Below are 18,761 nucleotides of genomic sequence, written 5' to 3'. Positions count from 1 at the left end.
GTTGTTGCCATCCAATCATTATATTTTTCTCTTTTATGGCTCTGTCCTTCCTTTCAGTGCTCCTTGCACAACTTTAATCTTTACTGATTTTGTGTTTAGACACATAAATGAAACATGAACGTGCATGGTGAAGTTTGGCTCACAATTACACACACAGACAAACATACAACTGCATTCTGTGATGTGCCAAGATATCAATGAGTTCTTGATTCCCAATTTCAAAGTGGAACAATGGGCCTAAATACCAGATAAGGCTGCCTTATTTTTATCGTCACCTGGGCACAAATAAAAAGTGCTTAAAGGGACTGAAGTGCTGAGTAAATAAAAAAGAAGCCTCCATGCCACACAATGAATGAATTTTGTTCTTGGAAACACTTTTTATCAGTAGTGTTGGTAAGCAGTGACATGGACTCACATGGGAAGGAAATCTATAAATACAGACATTCTGTCTTGTCAATATTTTTCACTCCGTGGCTGACATACCGCTTGTAAACAGCGAATAACAAAGCACTCATTTCTCACAGAGTCAAAAGTTAAATGATTACCCTTTGTGTCCTTAAAATTCCTTAAACATCAATGTGCACAAGCATCTATACAACAATATTTTATAGTTAGCGGTTGGACTTTTTGGTTTCAACCGAAAAAAAAAAAAAGCAATAAAAGCATGCCGAATTCAGTTTTAACCGAAGAAGGTCAGTATACTTGGCATGCAAGGCTGTCGAATACGAGTTGCACTCAGTAGAAGTTGAAAATTAACCAAGTAGGGAAGCCAGGGGCATGAAGCAATGATGTAATTGTTGGATAAGCAGCGCAGTTGTGATATTTGAGGTATTGCTCCACTGGCTTACACGCCTCTGCAGGCTGGGTACCATCACCCTCACGCCGCATTCTAGTTAAGCACTACTTGTTCAATATCATCACCTGCTTAGAGCAGTTAGTCGATTCCCGACACGAAACCACACATGGGTGTCACGAGCTACTTTCTGGCTACCATGACGATTGAGAGGGAGTTCCATCGTTGCAAACAACATGCAGACCGCGTAATGCCCGACCCTCGTGCTCAACCCAGAGTGACAACCCAACGAAAACATGTCAACTTAGTTCTCAGAAGTAAACTTCTACTTCCGTTTTTGTTTGCCGGCTATCTCATTTTCCTTGTGTTACTATATTAATGTCGATAACAATTTCTGATAGAAGCACAGCTTGAAGTACTACCATTTGAAATAAAAAACAGAAAATGTCCGCCGGGCTTTCAAAAAATAAAAACCGAAGGGTCCAACCCCCAGTTATAGTGCAAGGCAGAAAATAAAACGTGAAAAAAAGAAGTTATTTTTTGGAGTTAAGGCACTGCAATGTAAAGTGTCAATACATTGGTGAAAATGAACTGTTTTAATTGCTCCAAATTATGTGCATCTGCAGTAGTCCATCTAGAAGGTTGAAGGTTTACAGAGGAGAGAGTAAGATACAGGCATTTGAAACCGGAGAAAACATGAGCAAGTTGTTGGGCACACCTTCTAACCTGCAATGAAAGAGGTGTTGGCTCTGACTCATGGGGCGTGCCTTTCTAACACATGGCCGAGGTATGCGCTATCACCAGCTGCATTTTTTCGGATACCACCATGATAACAGTCTTCAGTCAAGTTGCTATGCCACTTACGGAAGAGTGCCCAGGAACTATTTGTGCAACAGCCAACTGTTTACGATTCCTCATGTCAATGCAACAGATAATATGAAGCCAGGAGATAACTCTCTGTTGGGCACTTTAGCTTCACTTGGAACGACGATACAACACCAAGACTGAATGAATCCATTTTTTCTAGCCGGAGGGCAACAGTTATCAACACGGAATGCTGACAACTATCAGGAGTACAGGCACATGCAACAATGAGGACTGCTGCGTATACAAAAAACATATGTTTTACCCCATAAAGAAAACAAACGAATAGAAATGCACTAAAGCACCAAAGAAAATCCTTTTGTTGGCTTGATTGCCAGCGCACCTAACGCACATACAATGCCTGCTTACATTTCAGGGAGCTCTAAGAAAAACTTATCTGCGTTAAAAAGTATAACCATTTATATCTTGGTGTTTTCCAAGCACATTTTTCTGCCTACCTGAAAGGACTTCAGTCCTCCATTACACATCTGCATTCCTTACATGATACAGTGCAAAAATGCAGGCTAGTTGCATCATAACTGCATGAGTGAAAGTGCTCTAAGACAGAAAATGATGTCACTTCCAAAGGCTTATTTATACAAAGCGCATAGGGCACTGTTAGAAGAGCCTTCAGTTATCACAACATCCCGGGGTTTATCTGGACCAACTTTTCTTAATCCACGATGGAGAATTCATGTTCCCATAGTCGGCTCGATCGGGTTTATCGGTTACACTGGTTCTTTCGGAGCAACTCACTCCGTAGCAGAGTGCTCTCTTTTGATCTACTGAGCAGAAGCAGAGTTATCCTAAACTCCAAGGGTGCGATGCTGTCACTTCCGGAATAGCCAAGCCAAGTTTGACCTTTTATAGTGTGGTTTGAGACAGTGCCGGTTAACCCTTGGCCTTTGTTTACACCTATGACGGCATCATTATGCATCGTCAGATTGAGCCACATCAACAAAGACGGTGAAATGTACTGTCAAACCCGTATATATCGAACTCGTGAAAAAATGTCTACGAGTTCGATGCAACACTTAATTCAATATAAGAGTAGCAGTAAATTTAACAGCACAAAAACTCATTGAGATGGAAAAAAAAATGCATTTCTATGATAGCCACTTGCTGCAGGCAGATTACCAAGCAAAATAGTCGTGAATATTTCTTCATTTTCATTGCCTCGGAGACAACACATTTTTCACTGCTATCGGAGGCCTCAGCCTTCTATCAATGCACAATAGCAATGAAACATGCTGAGCGCAGGAAGCGCGTTGAAGCACGTGGACACACGTTCTCACAAGTCCTTGGTCCTTGTCACAGTTCGCATCAGTGGTGTCCTGGTTATTCGCGATGTCAGCAATGATGTCTTCATCCGCAAGCTCTCCCGCAGCATCAAAATCGTCGTCCATGGAGATAAAGTTGTCTACAGCTACCTCATCACAAATATTACCCGGAAATTTGGACAACTGGTTCCACAAATCATCAAGACCCGCGATGGCTTCGTTAAGCCCACCTGACAAAGAATTTGCTTTGTCTTCTCTGGAAAATTAGAGACCAGAATGTCAGAAGCAGTTCTGTAAGTTTTGTTTTAGACACCATTCCCTGACCTACTCAACATAGACAGGGCACCTAAGAGGCTGGTGTTTAGGTTTCTTCCAGTCCACAGGTACTGCGTGCAATCAGATGTTCCCTACAACCGACCTTCATCGAGTGGATTATCGCCGGTTTAATGGCTGGAGCACCAAAGTAGCGTTCAAAGGCAGGAAGTGAAGTGCAATGTTGCTGAAACTAGCACTGCAGCAGTGGATACAGCCATCGTCTGTGATGAGGCAGACGTTGTTATCTTGGACCACCAGGTCGTCGTTCTATGACTTCAGCCACCTGCCAAAAAGTCTGCAGGTCATCCATGCCCTTCGATTGGACCTGTAGGTCACCTGAACCAAAAGTGCGTTCTGCAAGCACCGTAGAGACTTGCTTTTTCTGCAGGGTCTTTTCACCACTTTAGACTGAACATCAGCCTTGTTCTTCAAAATGGTGCTCAGCCCGCTTCTCTCAGCAGTCACACTGCGGTGACTTCAGATTTATTCTCACCTTGTTCAACTTGATTGATAATTTCCAGTTTCATGGAAAAGGAGAGGGTCTGCCATTTCGTGGCTGCCATCTACACACAGACAACGAAAACCATGCGAAACTGCTGATGGCACCGTGACGCACTGTTCGTGCGAACTGTGTGACAAAGTAGGACCAGCAGAATTCTTTACTCACTGCCTTTTCTTTTGCAATCAGGCAGCCAGTATAAGCCAGGGGGCTGGAGATGGGGTTGGGGGTTAGTGTGTATTGTTGACTAGCCATGGTCGGTGATGTAGCGTGCCGCCTTTTCTACTCCATAGAATAAATGGTGGTTGTTGTGTTGCAGAAAAAGAATATGGGGGTGGTGGGTGATTAATAATCTCGATCGCATCACTCCGTTACCACACTAATTTCCGGTGCCAAAACCCGGGAAAGATTCTGCGACATCAACAGACCACCAAGATAGACTCCTCGACAGACATGCAGATCTCGAAGAAAAAGGGGAAGGCCTTGCGAACTCAAGCGACGCATCTGGTTGGTGAGGCAGAAGCCTTGCTGAAGTCTACCGCACCGAAACGCCGAAGATCTGGAGGTTATACGGGCGCTTCCGACCAACCTGAGCTTGCTGTACAATAGGATGATAGCTACGAAGGACGCAGAGGGCTCCAGCAACAGCAACGCCTCGACCACTGACACCAGCTCTGAGACAGGAACAGAGTCAGCACATAAGAAAGGGCTGCACGCACTTCTGGAATTCCTTCGCATCGAAGTTGAGAGCCGAGAAAAGGCAGGCAGGGAGCAACCCAACGACGCAACTGGTAAGTTCATGTCCCGTAATCAGGCGCATGAAATGGTGAAGAGTGCAGCGCATCTTGGCAAGCCTCGACACTCGTCAGAGGCAGCCTTGCATGGCCCAGTGAAGGATGTGAAATGCTTGCTGTGCAAGTCGGATCAGCATGCAACGGAGAATTGCACCACTGCGAGGGAGCTGTTGGAGAAGAAAAGCATGTTACGGAAGCACGGCCTATGTTTCCCATGTACAAGGCCAAAACATACTACGAAGATCTCCAAGAGCATGCTGTCTTGCAGCAACTGTCACGAGCTGGCAGAGTTGGAAAAAGTGAAGTCCCAAGGTTCTATGGCAATGGATTGCGCGGAAGTGTTAACCACCGAAAATTGCATATTTTCGCCGATGCCAGCATGGCAGTCTATGGAGCCATGGTTTACTTATGCATGACCGAGGACCAGGAGTTGACGACCACCACCTTGTTGCTCGCCAAAAATCTCGTTGCCCCTTTCAAGATGGTCACTCTGGCAAGATTAGAACTAATGACATGCCTGATCGCCTCACGGCTCTGCAAGTACGAACAAACTCCCCTCGAGATTAAGCTTCACGAAGTTCATGTTTGGAACGATTTTATAATTTGCACAGGATCACAAGAATACCACGCCGATGGAAGACGCCCATCAAGTATCAAGTTAAAAGAGTTGTAGAATGCGCTCCCACTCATTCTGGGGGTGGGGAGTGTTGAAACGGGAGGTGGTAGCCGCACTGGGCATTACCCCTTTACCTTGAGCCCAGTGGGTGCAAGACGTGCCGGACGTCCCCGCACGACGACCTCGGAGGGGATTGTATGCCCTTTCCAGGAAACGGAGTTCCCCCCCCCCCCCCCCCCCCTCGCAGAGGAAGGAGAAAGGGAAGGCCTAAGACGGTCATGGAGGGGGCTGAAGACGGGATTGGGAGTTAGTGCGTGTTGTTGACTTGCTGTGGTCGGTGATGTAGCGTGCCGCCTTTTCTCCTCCATGGAATAAATGGTGGTTGTGTGGCAGAAAAAGAATGTGTGTGGTGGTGAGTGATTAATAATGTCGATTGCATCACTCCACTACTACAGTAGCTCACTTCGGCCGAATCATTAGCCACAATCATTAGCCATTAGCTGCAATCATCAGTCGCAGAATCATTAGCCGCAAGCCACAGAGGGTCGTCATCCTGTCTGTCTCCAAGCCTGCACTAGAGCGCCTGCTATGAGGGACTCCCTATGATAAATTTTGCCTCTGGGCTCTGACCTGGGTGAAGAAGCTACAGTTGAAAGGATTTACAGTTTGCTTCTGGTGGCTACCATCTCACGTTGGAGTTGCTGGTAACACGGCAGCAGGCATTCCTACTTAAGAAGCCAGGTCTTATCCATTTTCAGTGACTGTATCAGAGGATGAGAACTTCGCTAGGCAGCTAGTGGTGCAACAGTTTTTTGTGCTTCGACTATCTCAGCACCTCTTTTGCGTTACGCGAGGCTTGTCACATGACAGAGCTACTCTCTTTTATTGACCGCAGAGGGATTTTGCCTCTATGCCGGTGTGAATGCACAAGATTCACCGTGCCACATCACCTATGTGCATACACTGTGATGTTGTGAGTGATGTGAACCATTATGTTTTAGTGTGCCCGCATTTCTGTGCCAAGCATGAGGCACTCCTGGAAAATCTGAGGAGACGGAACGTCCCCTTGGACGACGTCTCTCGCATCGTGTACCCTGAGGCCTCCCGAACTGAGCGACGATCAGTGTCACAATCACAACTGAAGTTTTCAGATGACACTGGCCTTATGAAACAGTGGTAGAGACGCAATCATTTAAATCAGTGACTCATGCGGAGCAATTGCCGACAGGCCACTGTAACGGCTAACCCGGCTGTACATTTAGACCACCACCATCACCGGGCACAACTGGCGCAACACGCTAAAAATGCATATTCTGGTTGTCTGGGTATGCGCCCGCCACCTGTGTCATCAAAAGCCTGCGTCATCACTGGTCTGTGCGTGCTACGTAGCGCCACAGCACCGCACCAATAGCCTCCGCAGGTCCCTGCAGGAAAGCTAACCTCTAGAGATGAGCTGAGGGAAAGCCAGCTTGAGTAGACCAGAGTTATCCAAAGTTCGATACACGACCTGCAGGAAAGCTAATCCCCAGAGATATGTCGAGGGAAAGCCAGTTTCGTGAGTTCGGATGTGCCGGCTAATTTTTGTATGATATGGCCACATATTTTTCTACATATTCACATTGTATTTGTATTAGAGACGGAATGATGAGAAGGGAAAAAAATCATGGACAAGCGGTAATCCTTTCCAGAAGAAACCAGGTCATGTGTTGCCGTGAAGCATGTACTTCTACCTGCCTCAAACAGGCTTGCAGAAGGCCATGCTTGCGCACAAAGTAATCACACAAAATGGAATGTGGCACGCGGAGTTTAACATCCCGAAGCAACAAATGGGCCATGAGGCATGCCCACAATGGAAGGCTCTGGAATAATTTAGACCACCTAGGGCTCCTTAACGTGCGCCGAAATTGCATAGCACACAGTCATTTTTGTGTTTAGCCTCCATTGAAGTACAGCCAAAGTGGCAGGGATTGAACCTGCAACCTTGAGATCAGCAAGAATGCCAAATCCATCGAGTTGCCACAACGGGTGATATCGCAAAATGTGATTGGTTTTGTGTCATAGTAAATGGTAGTGACAGCTCCACCAAATGCTTCCTTTTTATGAAGAGTATATTAGCATTTCCAACTATCTGCATGATCTTGAAAAAAACTGCAGTGCAGCAGAAGACGAAAACACAAAGAACAGAAACGAACATCACGGGCGCTAACTTCCAGCAACCTTTAATTTTTACGGAACATGCTCGCAACGTCAGAAACAGACGAGGAGGAACACTAGTCGATCACGTTCTCTTGCGCGAGTAAAAAAATTGCAAGCCTCTTTTTGAAAAATGTGCTGTTATAGGAAAGCACAGGCAAAGGCTAACGAGTGAGATCATCAAAGCTGAAAAGATAAATACTAGTTAAGGTCGCACGTGTGTAAGCACAGCTTTCATTTTCCCCTGCGATAAAGAACTTGCATTTCTAAGTAATCGACACTGTCCACACAAATGATTACGTTTTTTTCCGGCTTATAAGTATGTTGCTCGTGAAGAATAAAAGTTGTTGGAAATTAGAACCCATGGCGTTCGTTTCGGTTCTTTGTGTTTTCGTCTTCTTTGCGCTACGGTGTTGTTCAAGACTATGAACCAACAAACCGACAAAGCCACACCACTGTACAGTTGAATCCCGGCACAACGAATTCCACTTCAACGAAATTTTCGCCACAACCAAGTATTTTTCATTCTCCGCAAAATCCCCATAGGAGTGAATGTATTAAAATTCTCTCGAAAACGAATTACTTTGTGAGCACGCATTCGCTTCTACGAATTTTTCGCGAGCCTTCACCGGTCAGTGGCCCGCCTTTCTTCAAAAGTTGGGTGCTGTACGAGATTATTCCCTGCTAAAGCAGTGGCTTGGAGCAGCTAAATAATGCACAAAATGTATGTTTATTACATTTTCATGTATTCTTTATTAAAAAATTTGGTTGGGAGTCGTTTATTCGTCATAGGGAAGCAGCGAGGGGACTTGTTGGTGCCGTGCGAAGGCCATGAGTCACGTGATGCCGCTGCTGGCAGTGAAACGCAAGCAGGCTAAGCTCACAGATTTCTGGCAATAAAACTGTGTTTTGCTGGAGTTATTGCCTTGCATTTTTGGTTAATTTCTCTACAGCGAAATTTCGCGACAACGAAATTTCTCGCGCTTCCCGTCGATTTCGTTGCAGCGGGATTTAACTGTACTTGTATGAGCAGAACAAGAGCACCTCGAAGACACAGGGCTGGGCCAAAAATGGTGATGGTCTCTTCCAGGCATTCTATCAAAGTGTCACCACATTAGAGCAATCGCCAGCAACATAATGCAAGGATAATTCCATCAGTAGCCAGCAACAACTTTAACTTCCATATCAGTGTAGGGCCTCACACATGCATAACCCCTAATGCTACACTGCAAATACCGTATAAACTTGGGTAAGGAACAGATCTTGTTTTTCCAAATTCGGGTGTGAATTTCAAAGGTGCAGCCCATACATGAATGAAAAAAACGCGTAACTGTATTTTTTTTACACCTATTCAGTCTAAACCAGAGGTGCAGCCTATACATAAGTGTGGCCCTTGCGTGAGATTATACGGCAGAAACAGCTGCCACACAACACAAAGAACGCCTCTGAAAAAAACACACTCAAAAAGTAACATAAGACTAGTGCTACAGGCATGGCCATTTAAAATTTTTCTTATATGTAATACAGTAGAATCTCGATAAACGGAAGTCGTTTAAACGGAACCAACGCTTAAATGGAACAATCGCCTCGCAGTTGGTTGGTTTTGTATTAAGGCAACGTAAAAAAAAAAAATCTCGTTAATCGGAACACAATTTTTCCGACCACCATTTATCGTATAAACGGAACCGAAAATAGGCTCGAAACCGCGACTTGACGTGAACGCACAGCCCTATCGCGGTACGCATAACTGCCCCCCCCCCCCCCCCCCTCTCTCTTTCCGATTTCAGTCTTTGGATGTTTCCGGTTTTCTCGCACATTGCAACCGCATCGCTTGCTTTCTGTCACGGTGTGCTTGCAGTTGTGTTCAACTAGGCTTAAACCTTACATCCGCTGTTGAGCGTCGTCTGCGACATTTCGTCGCGAAGTCAGCATCCGATGGCAACGCAGAAGCGACCTCACAATGCCCTTACATTAGAAAGGAAGGTGGAGATAATCAACGACTTCGAGAGTGGTCACTTCACAAAAACAGCGCTTGCGATGAACTACGCTGTCCCCAAGAGCAGCCTCACGAGGATACTTCAGGACAAGGATAAGCTGCGGCAAGCTTTCGGGACGTCACGCTCTGGCCCTCAAAGAAAACGACTGCGGGTGGCCAACCACGAATATCTGCAGAAGTGCCTGGTGGTTTGGCTCCGGAGAGCCCGCAGTGAAAACATTCCGGTCAGCGGGCCACTCATTCACGTACAAGCAGAAGAATTTGTTCTGCAGCTCGGCTGCAATTGCGCGCACACCTGCCTCGTCGGGACCAAGCAGCGCAGAACGGATTTCGAAATCCTGAACCTTCTCTCGTTAAACGAAACTCCTGATAAACGGAACATATTTTCCTGGTCCCTTGAGGTTCCGTTTAACGAGAGTCCACTGTATGTGGCTATTACACATAATTAAATGAAACAGTATTTTGAAAGGTATTACACACAGGTAGGTGTGCTCAAGTTTTAATTACAACACTGCATCTGTGTATCTTGTCACATCACGTGATACACATCCCTACGGTAATTTAAATCAATTTAGATATAGAGTAGCCCTGTAGCAGTCATAAAAGCAGTGGTAATGAAGCCCCACAACTCATCTGCATACAATGCTACCTGCATTTTAACAGCACACAAACAATACAAAATGTTTTCTTCTCCTAAGAAAATCACTAAGCAAAAGACTGAAAGATGTACAGTGCTACCTGAAGCACTCCAAGTCACAAACAGTTCAGTGCCCAATCTCGAGAAGAAACTTCGGCAGAGTTAGACGATCACATTGATATGACTCATGTGAGTGGAGAAGATACAATGATTACAATGTCGCAGCAAAACATGAATAATTCTTAGTAATTATGTCTCAACATACTGAACAATGTTTTTTTTTTAAACAACATGAGTAATTCTTGCTTTGTGCACAATATGTGATTTCCAACATCAGTTTATAAAACTTGGCAGTTTGCTACAAGCAGTAGGCAGAAAGAGCAGGAGAGACTGCACGTGAAGAAAGTCGTGAAGAAGGCGAGAGCGCCGCCAAGAGAGGGAGAAATGCCCCGTGTGAGTAAGCGAAACAGCAGTACCTTAGGCGGCACCCTCTGAGCATAGCCGCACGTGCCATAGGCAGGTGGCGGCAAGGCATGAGGCACGGGTGGCAGAGGACGGCCCTGCTGGAAGCACAAGCGCACACGCACCAGCACCGCAGGGTGTTAGTAAGGTGCTGGAGACACCAGTAGGCCAGCCCCTCAAATGTTACAACCAGCATGCACACAAACAATCTGTCAAAGCGATGTCGCACCGCACACAACAACCACGAAACAGAAGACATAACATTAGGCCATCAAAACACAGAACTGACAGCTTGTCCCAGGAAGGGACAAATTTCCAGTCACACGCCACAGCATATGGTTGCTTGAAGCAGTGTCTAGAGTGTGCCTAGTCGTGTTCAATAGGAAACCTTACGCCTGGGATACGTCTGTCACACAACACACCAGCCAAGTTTACATATAGCAAAGGCTTTTGATGATGCCACATGTCATAAGAGCAGCAGTTTTCTCATTCATTTTTGGTCTTTTATCAATAGGTACTTACATCTGTAGCAGCATCCTCACGTACTGAAGTAAACTGTTCCTTTTGCTGCAGATGAACAAACTTCTGCCTGCTTACAACCTTCTCCTTTTAAACATGCAGCCAAACTACGAACCTCACAAGTTCCCACTCACATTGGCTTCTGAATTCAGCAATGTCTTTAGAAAAAGTGTTTGCACGCATGCATTTTTAAAGTATGGAATTCTCCTGAGGGCAAATTGTATCTAAAAACTAAGTAGTGTATAACAGTTTTTATAAGTGGGAGACAGCACTGGGAGTGGTTTCTTTTTATTTCTGCGCACTGCTAGAAAAGCCAACTACAGGCCTTTTCACGACTCCTGGCTGTGCGGAGAACTTGGGGGAGCTAAACCGTCAACTCTTTCCTGCACTACGGCGCAGTCCAGTGCTCAATATGGCGGCACGTGGACCTGTTTGTGAAAAGGTCTATATACAGACTGTTCCGCAATTAAATGCACGCCATAGGCTGCTTCTCTCAGCTAAACTAGTGAATTGTTCGAGCTCAAATTTCACGCAGAATTTGGCATTTGGTCGGCAGAATTGTCTTATACCACAATTGTTTGGAGTACTTGCCTAAATTAATATGAAGAAGCTGTATATTCGTATCATCTGCAGTGATGACCTAAAACAAGCCGTTCTCTCAGCGATCGCTCCGGTGGCGTCATCTCGTTTATCGGCCGTGGAGAAAGAAGGGTAGGGGGGTGCAGAAGACGTTTTTTCAACTGTTTTATCAATGAACACAAAAAACTCAGTTTGGTCAAAACTGCGCTAAATTTCAAGACTTGTGTGTCAAAGCATTTTCAAACCTCCTGGAAAGCACTCAAACTCCTTTGCCAAATCTCCGCAGCCAACAAATGAAATAGCGCCACCGGTGAAATCGCTTAGACAGCGGCTTGTTTTGTTTCGTCGTCGTCGTAGACAATCCGAATATTCAACTTCTGTTTAATTCACACAAATACTCCCAACAAATGCGATATAAAACAATTGTGCCGACCAAATTCCATTTCTGTGCGAAATTAGAGTTTGAACAATTCATCGGTTTAGCAGAGAGATGCGTTCTACAGCACGCGTTTAATTGCGGAAGACACTGTATAATAAAGATTCATAATAACGTTAAACCAATGTGCCATCTTCGACTTTGGCCCAGCTGCTAAGCGAGTAGGAGCGGAATACATGAGTTTTGTCAATAAACATTGAGGAAAGGCATTAGGTAACACTGTTATGCAATGAAGGTCGCATATATTTATGCAGGTAAGCTTCATTAAAACTTCTGAAAGACCTCTCACATAAAGACTCAAAGCTCTAGTCAGAAACCATAAAATATTTTGCACTCCCTTGACACTGGATCATGGTAGTTATAGGCTGAATAGCAGAAGTGGTTCTAGATGTTATTTGGATGTCTGCTATTTTCCGACAGGGCAGTTCCAGCAAAGGCGGCACAGGATACTCATGTCCCTGTACAGTTTCACTGTACTACAGTGGAATCTCGTTAAATTAATGTGGCTAATTTTAGCTTTGCTTTATCTGAAATTCACTTTTTACTTTGAAATTCGCATAATCTTAGCAAATTCAGGCCCCTTAAAGCCTGAACCATCAAGAGTCAGCCGTATTCTGCGGCTACCATATAAGCTCTGTCACACAGTTACAGTTGACTTTTCTTAATTTAACATTGCTTAATTCATCTTGGCAAGTGCAGAACCATAAAGGGAGGCAGTGCCTCCAACAGAGATGAAAGATGAGGCACGCTGGTCTATGCAAGCAAGCTCACCGGTGGCACAGGGCTGCGCATCATCTTGTGCTGCAGGTCCTGCTCATACCATTCCTCCAGGTCGTCGCGTGGGTAGTGGCCTTGCCTCTCGACGTGCCGCTTCTGGTGCTGGGCACGCAGCTGCTGCATGCGCTCCTGGCGTGTTGCTGCACTCATGGTGCTGGTGGGTGTGCCCCTGCTGGGACAAGGGGGTGGCGAGGAGACCACAGGTGCCTGTTGCGGCTGCTGCTGGTGCGATGTGTGCCCACGCTGCAAAAGCAGATTGCACCGTTTTAGGGGAAACTCCCATAAAAACAGTTGCTTCCATGCAGCAGCATAATGACATCTAGCTAATCTCTCTCTTTTGTCTTTTATTTGTGCATGGTTTGAGACAGCATAGTCATGCTGGGGCTCTTTTGAGGCTGCTTGTGCCATAGAAGCCATCATTAACGATCTGGTTTTTGCAAGCACTGCGTGAAGCAAACGAGAAGCAAGAGACACTCTAAATTATGTTGCGTGAAAGGAAAAAGCATGAAATCCCTGTATATCAGCCTCCACACAACTTCCAAGAACATGTCCTTTCCTCTTTTTTTTTTTTTTGCTTAAAAAGTAGCTCACTACTAGATTGGCATCATTTCCATGATGCTTACCTGATTTTGGAAGTGCTGATGCTGATGCTGCTGATACTGCTGCTGCTGCTGTTGCGTTGGCAGCGGCGGTAATGGTGGCTGATGGGAAGGTTGCATGTGCTGGTGTGACTGCTGTTGCTGCTGCTGCTGCTGCTGCTGCTGTTGTTGCTGCTGCTGCTGTTGCTGTTCCAGCAGCTTTCGGTACTGCTCTTGAATGCGCTCCTGCTCATCACGTGCTGCTTGCCTAGCACGTAGTCGCTCTGCCTCTTGCTCAAGTTCCTCCCGGGAGAGCTTGGAGCCCGGCTCTGGAATTGTCTTGCGGTTCTTGCCGAACCTACTGAGCCCCCCAGAAAAAGTGCCCACACAGTCAATATTGCCTGCCACAAATCATGCACAACAGATCATTTGTTGTTCTGCATGTCACGACAAGACCGCCTATTTTTTGTGCGTATTGCGCTGATCGGGACATAAGGTAAGCACACAGGAGTAAGCCCTGCAAAGACAGGTATTTAGCAGAACAGCATGATACCATGGCTAGTGTAACACTTTGTTCACACCAGTAAACACTAGTTCCTACTGCAAGATCCATTCGTAGAATGGTGACACATTGCCAGTGGCATCCCCTGCTCATAGTTTGATACAGAAGACTATAACGGCAAAAGCTAACATGCAGGCAAGGCTTCACTAACTGTCACTGCTGACTAAATGACAATCTGAAACGTGTAGGTCAAATTAAACCAAAGCAAATACCAATGCCAGACCTCATTTCTTCGATACAGGTCATCACTAACCACACTGTTATGACCATCTCAAAATCGTGATTTTTCTCCAACAAAAGCCAGACAGCTTCTAGATTACCAAAAAAAAGACTACTAGTCAGAACGGCACAGTACAAAATGGTTGCAGTACTGCTACTTGCTCTAGTATAACCACAATGCACCATATCAAAATAGAACGCACTATATATATGGAGTGGAATAACGTGTTCTATGTTGCCATGCCCAACAATCACTTCTCTCAATTTCGTTTGTAATGCACCCTCCAGTAGCATGCATTACCAAAGAGCTCCATTTTTGAGCTACCATGCAGCTCGACTAGAACAATGCCAGCACCAGCACGGGCTGGCAGCCGCAGGCATTATTGGCTGGATCCGGGAACACCACGTACCTAAAGACACTTCCAAGGCCCTTAAGCAGCCCTTTCTTCCGCTGTGTGGGCTTGGAAGAAGACGGGGCTGCTTCTTTGCTGGCGTACACGGCTGCCTCGTGAGCGTCCAGAGGAACCGTGACGGAGTGCAGGGGGCAGGAGGCACCCCCCCGATGTTCAGTGCTGGTGGCGCTGCCAGTCTCACTCTCCTTCTCTTCCTCCACTGTATCCGAGGTGTTATGAGAAGAGGTAAGCCACAATAACTATCTCAGTCAGGGTGGATGGAGGAGGTGGTGGATACACGTTACAGAGAGGCTAAATAAAATAACAGAAAAGACATGCCACTGCTTGCCCCTCTGATGTATAGCAGGCTTGCCATGAAAAACAACGGTTTGCCTCTCAACATTTGCCTTCTTCTCTGGCTTTTAGTGTACAATAGCACATGTTGTATAGTCCACAAAGAGCACCAGCCACTCACATGTTTCCATTTGGTCAGTGGAACCCTGCGCCCCACTGGTGGTCGGCCCATCGTAGGAGCGGTCGACGGCTGCGCGGAAGCTCTCGTTGCACCCCCTGGCACCACGCTCCTGGCGAGAATTTTGTGACGTGGGGACCACTGCTGTGCCATCCGACCCCTGGACCATGAGAGTCTGCAGACTCTCGAGGCTGCTAGATTTGCGCATGCCTAATGAGGGACCAACAAGCTGCACTGTGCCATTGCCGCTGCTGCTGTGGTTGCTCTTGGTCACCGTTGTGTTGGTCGTGTGGCAGCTGGCATCAGTGCTCGGTGAGTCTCCATTCACCATAACTGCAGGCCGAAGAGCAAGACCACAAAGTTCAGAGCACTAGATACAATGCATCAGATGATAGATAAACAAAAGATGCATATATATAGGGCCTTTTGTTTTTGGGTAAAGCCCAATTTTACCCGATTAGCGCACCCTGAACATATTTCTTAGAAATTAGGTTCACCCCGATTTCTCCCCAAAAAATAGGTCTATGATTATGCTTCTCGGTAATGTGATTTTTGAGCATACCCGCTGTGTACTAGTTCAACCACAGGTGACCTCGTATGGAACACGCAGTGCTGAATATAATGTGTTTCAGCTTGGGCAGCACACAACGGTCTGCCGCCACTGAGCCTCTCCTCGGGCAAACAGACGACGGTGCAAATGGATGACAGCACAAACGGACTAAGGCACAAAGGCTCTGGCGCGCGCTACTGTAGTGCCATCTCTTAGCTAGTCACTGCCGTGGAGTACGCCTTCTGGCAGAGCCATAACGTCTTCCTCTTCGCACTTTCTTCGTTCCTGTCGTACTTTTATCCTCTGCTGCACTCTATGTTCACTCTCTTTTAGCCTCCACTGCTTTGCTCGTTCGCTCCATCCATTAGGCCGAGGCCGATGGCGAGGGATGCCGCTTACCGCACTCTAAAGTGCCAATTCATAAAGCTAAAGACACCGCAAGAAAAATTTTCATGAAAAATCTAGTGTTTACTCCAGAGAGGTGCCTTCGGGCAATGGAGGATAATAGGCCTCTTTTAGCATTCGTTTTCATGAGGAGGATGAATTTGAGGATACGTTCCAAAAGGGCACTTTAGAAGCCCGAGGCCAAAACATGGCTACGGACTAGAAGTCTTATCGGAGTCACCGTATTAAGCACTACCCACACCAACAACACCCTGATCCAAATACCTTGTGCGTTTAAAGTAGGTAGTTGCTGTGAAGTTGAATGTTTTCGCACCATACAAATAAAAACAAGTCGGTCTTGATCAAACGCGGGAGCGCTCCATAGGAGATTGGTGGCATACGCGAATAAGTAGCCGTAATAGTATACAGAAAAAGGAATCTTAATTGGTAAACAACTTATTTAGTGGAACTCAACATTTCCATATTGTTTATGAAAAAAGAATGAGCAAAAATAGGACATATTACATCCAGCCGAAAAACAAACTGTTATATAGTAGACTGTCTTGTGCTGCAAAAGATGCCCTCAAAAACCTGAACAATAGAATTTTTTTCTGTATAACCCAATTTGTACCTGAATTTAAGCATGAAAAATGTTGCCTGATTTATAGTTCCTAAATCCCAGGAAAAATAAAACCCAAAAACAAAGGGCCTACAGTATACTACTAAATAGTATATCATCAAGTTCAATTGAAATGAGGACAGAACTTTATTGACTTTTTTTTTTATTTCTCCATTTGTTCTGTATGTTAGTGGTGCAGGTCTATGCTAGGTGCCCCTACCTAGTCATTTTGTTTATTTTTACTGGCCTCGCCACACTGAATGTACACAATGTGAGCAACATGGCTTCTAATGTTCCAATATAAATCACCAATCTAATGCAAATTGGGCAACTTTTTGCAAATCAGCATCACATCACAGGCTCAAGTTTAACAAAACATGAGGTGTGTTCACATTTGCAAATTCTTTCATTTACATTTCACCCTGCCTCAGTCACTTTTAGTCTGCCAAATTAATGAAAACCGATGATCCTTAAGTGAAGTATGAAAATTCATCAGTGTATATTACTGTTTTCATTGAAGCTGTTGAACCTCTTGGTTACATTGGTGCACTGCATGTGCAGTCTCATTCCCATCATAAGGTACTAGTATATTTTTCAACTTCGACTTGTAATAGCGATGTTATTATTGGCTAAAAATTGTCGCTCAGTGCCTCCAAAGGCTTTCCTCTCCTCCGCGCTGAAAGCTGCTTGCCAGTGAGACACCAAGAAATGTTCACAGTTCCTTGTTTACTTTCGTGCTCCTTTTACAGATATATCTTTAAGGTCTACAGTCTCAGGGGGTCTGAACAGAGAGCTGCAGTGGCCTCTAATGGATGCTGCTACTATCACTGCTGTGAGCAGATGGAAGAGGTAGATGCAAAAAGCCAACACTACAGCAGAATGGATAAAGCAAATAACTTTCAGCAGTCAGTTATTTAATAACTTCATACACCCTCATTTCCTCTCACAATGCTAGCCAAGTAAAGTTGGCTGCAGAACAAAACTAAAAAGAAAGAAAAGGTATTTTACAGCATCCGAGGAGCGTGTCTTAATTCTGCCAAGATATCAATTTTTGTTGTTGCTGTGCATGTATTCTTACAGACTTTATAACAAAGTTCCTGTTTTTATTGATTTCCTTTAGTACAGCAAAGAGTTTGAAAGATGCACCTAGATGGTCCTTTAACTGCACAAAGCTTTGATCAGCACCATAGCATATTATAAAACTGCAGTTGAAAAAATGGCTGCTTGAGAAGATGCTCCAGCACATTTAACGGCCACTTACTCTAAAAAAAAAAAACATTACTATTACTAATTGTATTGATACAAGGCATGAAAAGAAATCTGCATTTTTACAGCACAATAAATGGTACGTTTTCTGAAACTAAATGTAACTACGTGACCAAGCAAACTGAGAAATACGGTTAAAAACTTAAATCTGGCAGCACTGGTCATGTCAACTCAATGCAAAAAGATAGACAGAAAATAGAGTAAAAACAAGCTCATAGCATGCAAAATGTGCAGCATTCAAGTGTAGGCATCTCCATGAGCAAAAGCAAACATCTCCCTCCTGTTATACACTTTATATACAGCCAACCAAGTGGCACTGTTTCTCATTAGATATTCAAATCATTACTATCCATAAACCAAGTCACACCACCATCCATCAAAAGCTATCACCAACACTGCCAAGCGTGGTTTGGAACAATAGAAGGTTCTAGGCTTTTGCTCACTGGTGTATAGTGATTAGGATGTTTCAGAACAGCACATTCTATGATCTGCCATCATGATCTCATTGTGAGATATGCTGAGCTGAAACAACCCAGAAACATGCAATAAAAACATACCTTTATGAAGCAGTCTGGAAACACATAACATAAATTAAAAGCAGGAAAACAGCCAGCATAACCCAAATGTCGGTCAAGCAGTGCATGAGATTGCAGAGAACAGAACTCGGTTGTGCAAGCACCAATGAATGCATCCGGGTGTGCCACAGAGAGCGTGTCGATTGCACAAAGCTACAGCCTGGCAGTGCAACAAAGCCTCCAATCACAGCAGGTGTGATAAGAGTTTTCCAACCACCACAGAAAGGAAGCAATGGTAAATGCAAAAAAATTTGGCAAGAAATACTTAGCCCAATAAAGAAATGAAACCAAAACTTACATCATGCAAGAAAAATAAAAAAAGAGAACCTCACTGATAATTTGCAATTTCACATTTGCTATCAGTGTCAAATGAAATGCAAACAA

General features: G+C 44.9%; 1 protein-coding gene across 39 annotated transcripts in view; it reads right to left on the bottom strand.

Annotated features, from left to right (window-relative positions):
* The window catches only part of baz (par-3 family cell polarity regulator), a 207,283-nt gene that overhangs the window by 4,638 nt on the left and 183,884 nt on the right, over positions 1 to 18,761 (bottom strand). For 16 of the 39 annotated variants that reach the window (XM_077658881.1, XM_077658888.1, XM_077658890.1 and 13 more), the window contains 5 exons: positions 14,987 to 15,316; positions 14,530 to 14,731; positions 13,384 to 13,699; positions 12,755 to 13,003; positions 10,464 to 10,550 (listed from right to left, as the gene is read on the bottom strand). In XM_077658881.1, the coding sequence (XP_077515007.1) occupies positions 10,464 to 10,550; positions 12,755 to 13,003; positions 13,384 to 13,699; positions 14,530 to 14,731; positions 14,987 to 15,316 (1,184 nt within the window). The remainder of the gene's footprint in view (positions 1 to 10,463; positions 10,551 to 12,754; positions 13,004 to 13,383; positions 13,700 to 14,529; positions 14,732 to 14,986; positions 15,317 to 18,761) is intronic. The other 23 variants (XM_077658911.1, XM_077658895.1, XM_077658902.1 and 20 more) reach the window with 3 other exon arrangements.

Source organism: Amblyomma americanum, chromosome 3, assembly GCF_052857255.1.
Source record: "Amblyomma americanum isolate KBUSLIRL-KWMA chromosome 3, ASM5285725v1, whole genome shotgun sequence".
NCBI classification, from domain to species: Eukaryota; Metazoa; Arthropoda; class Arachnida; order Ixodida; family Ixodidae; genus Amblyomma; species Amblyomma americanum.
Note: the sequence above shows the minus strand (reverse complement) of the source record. Positions and strands in the feature narration are given on the sequence as shown.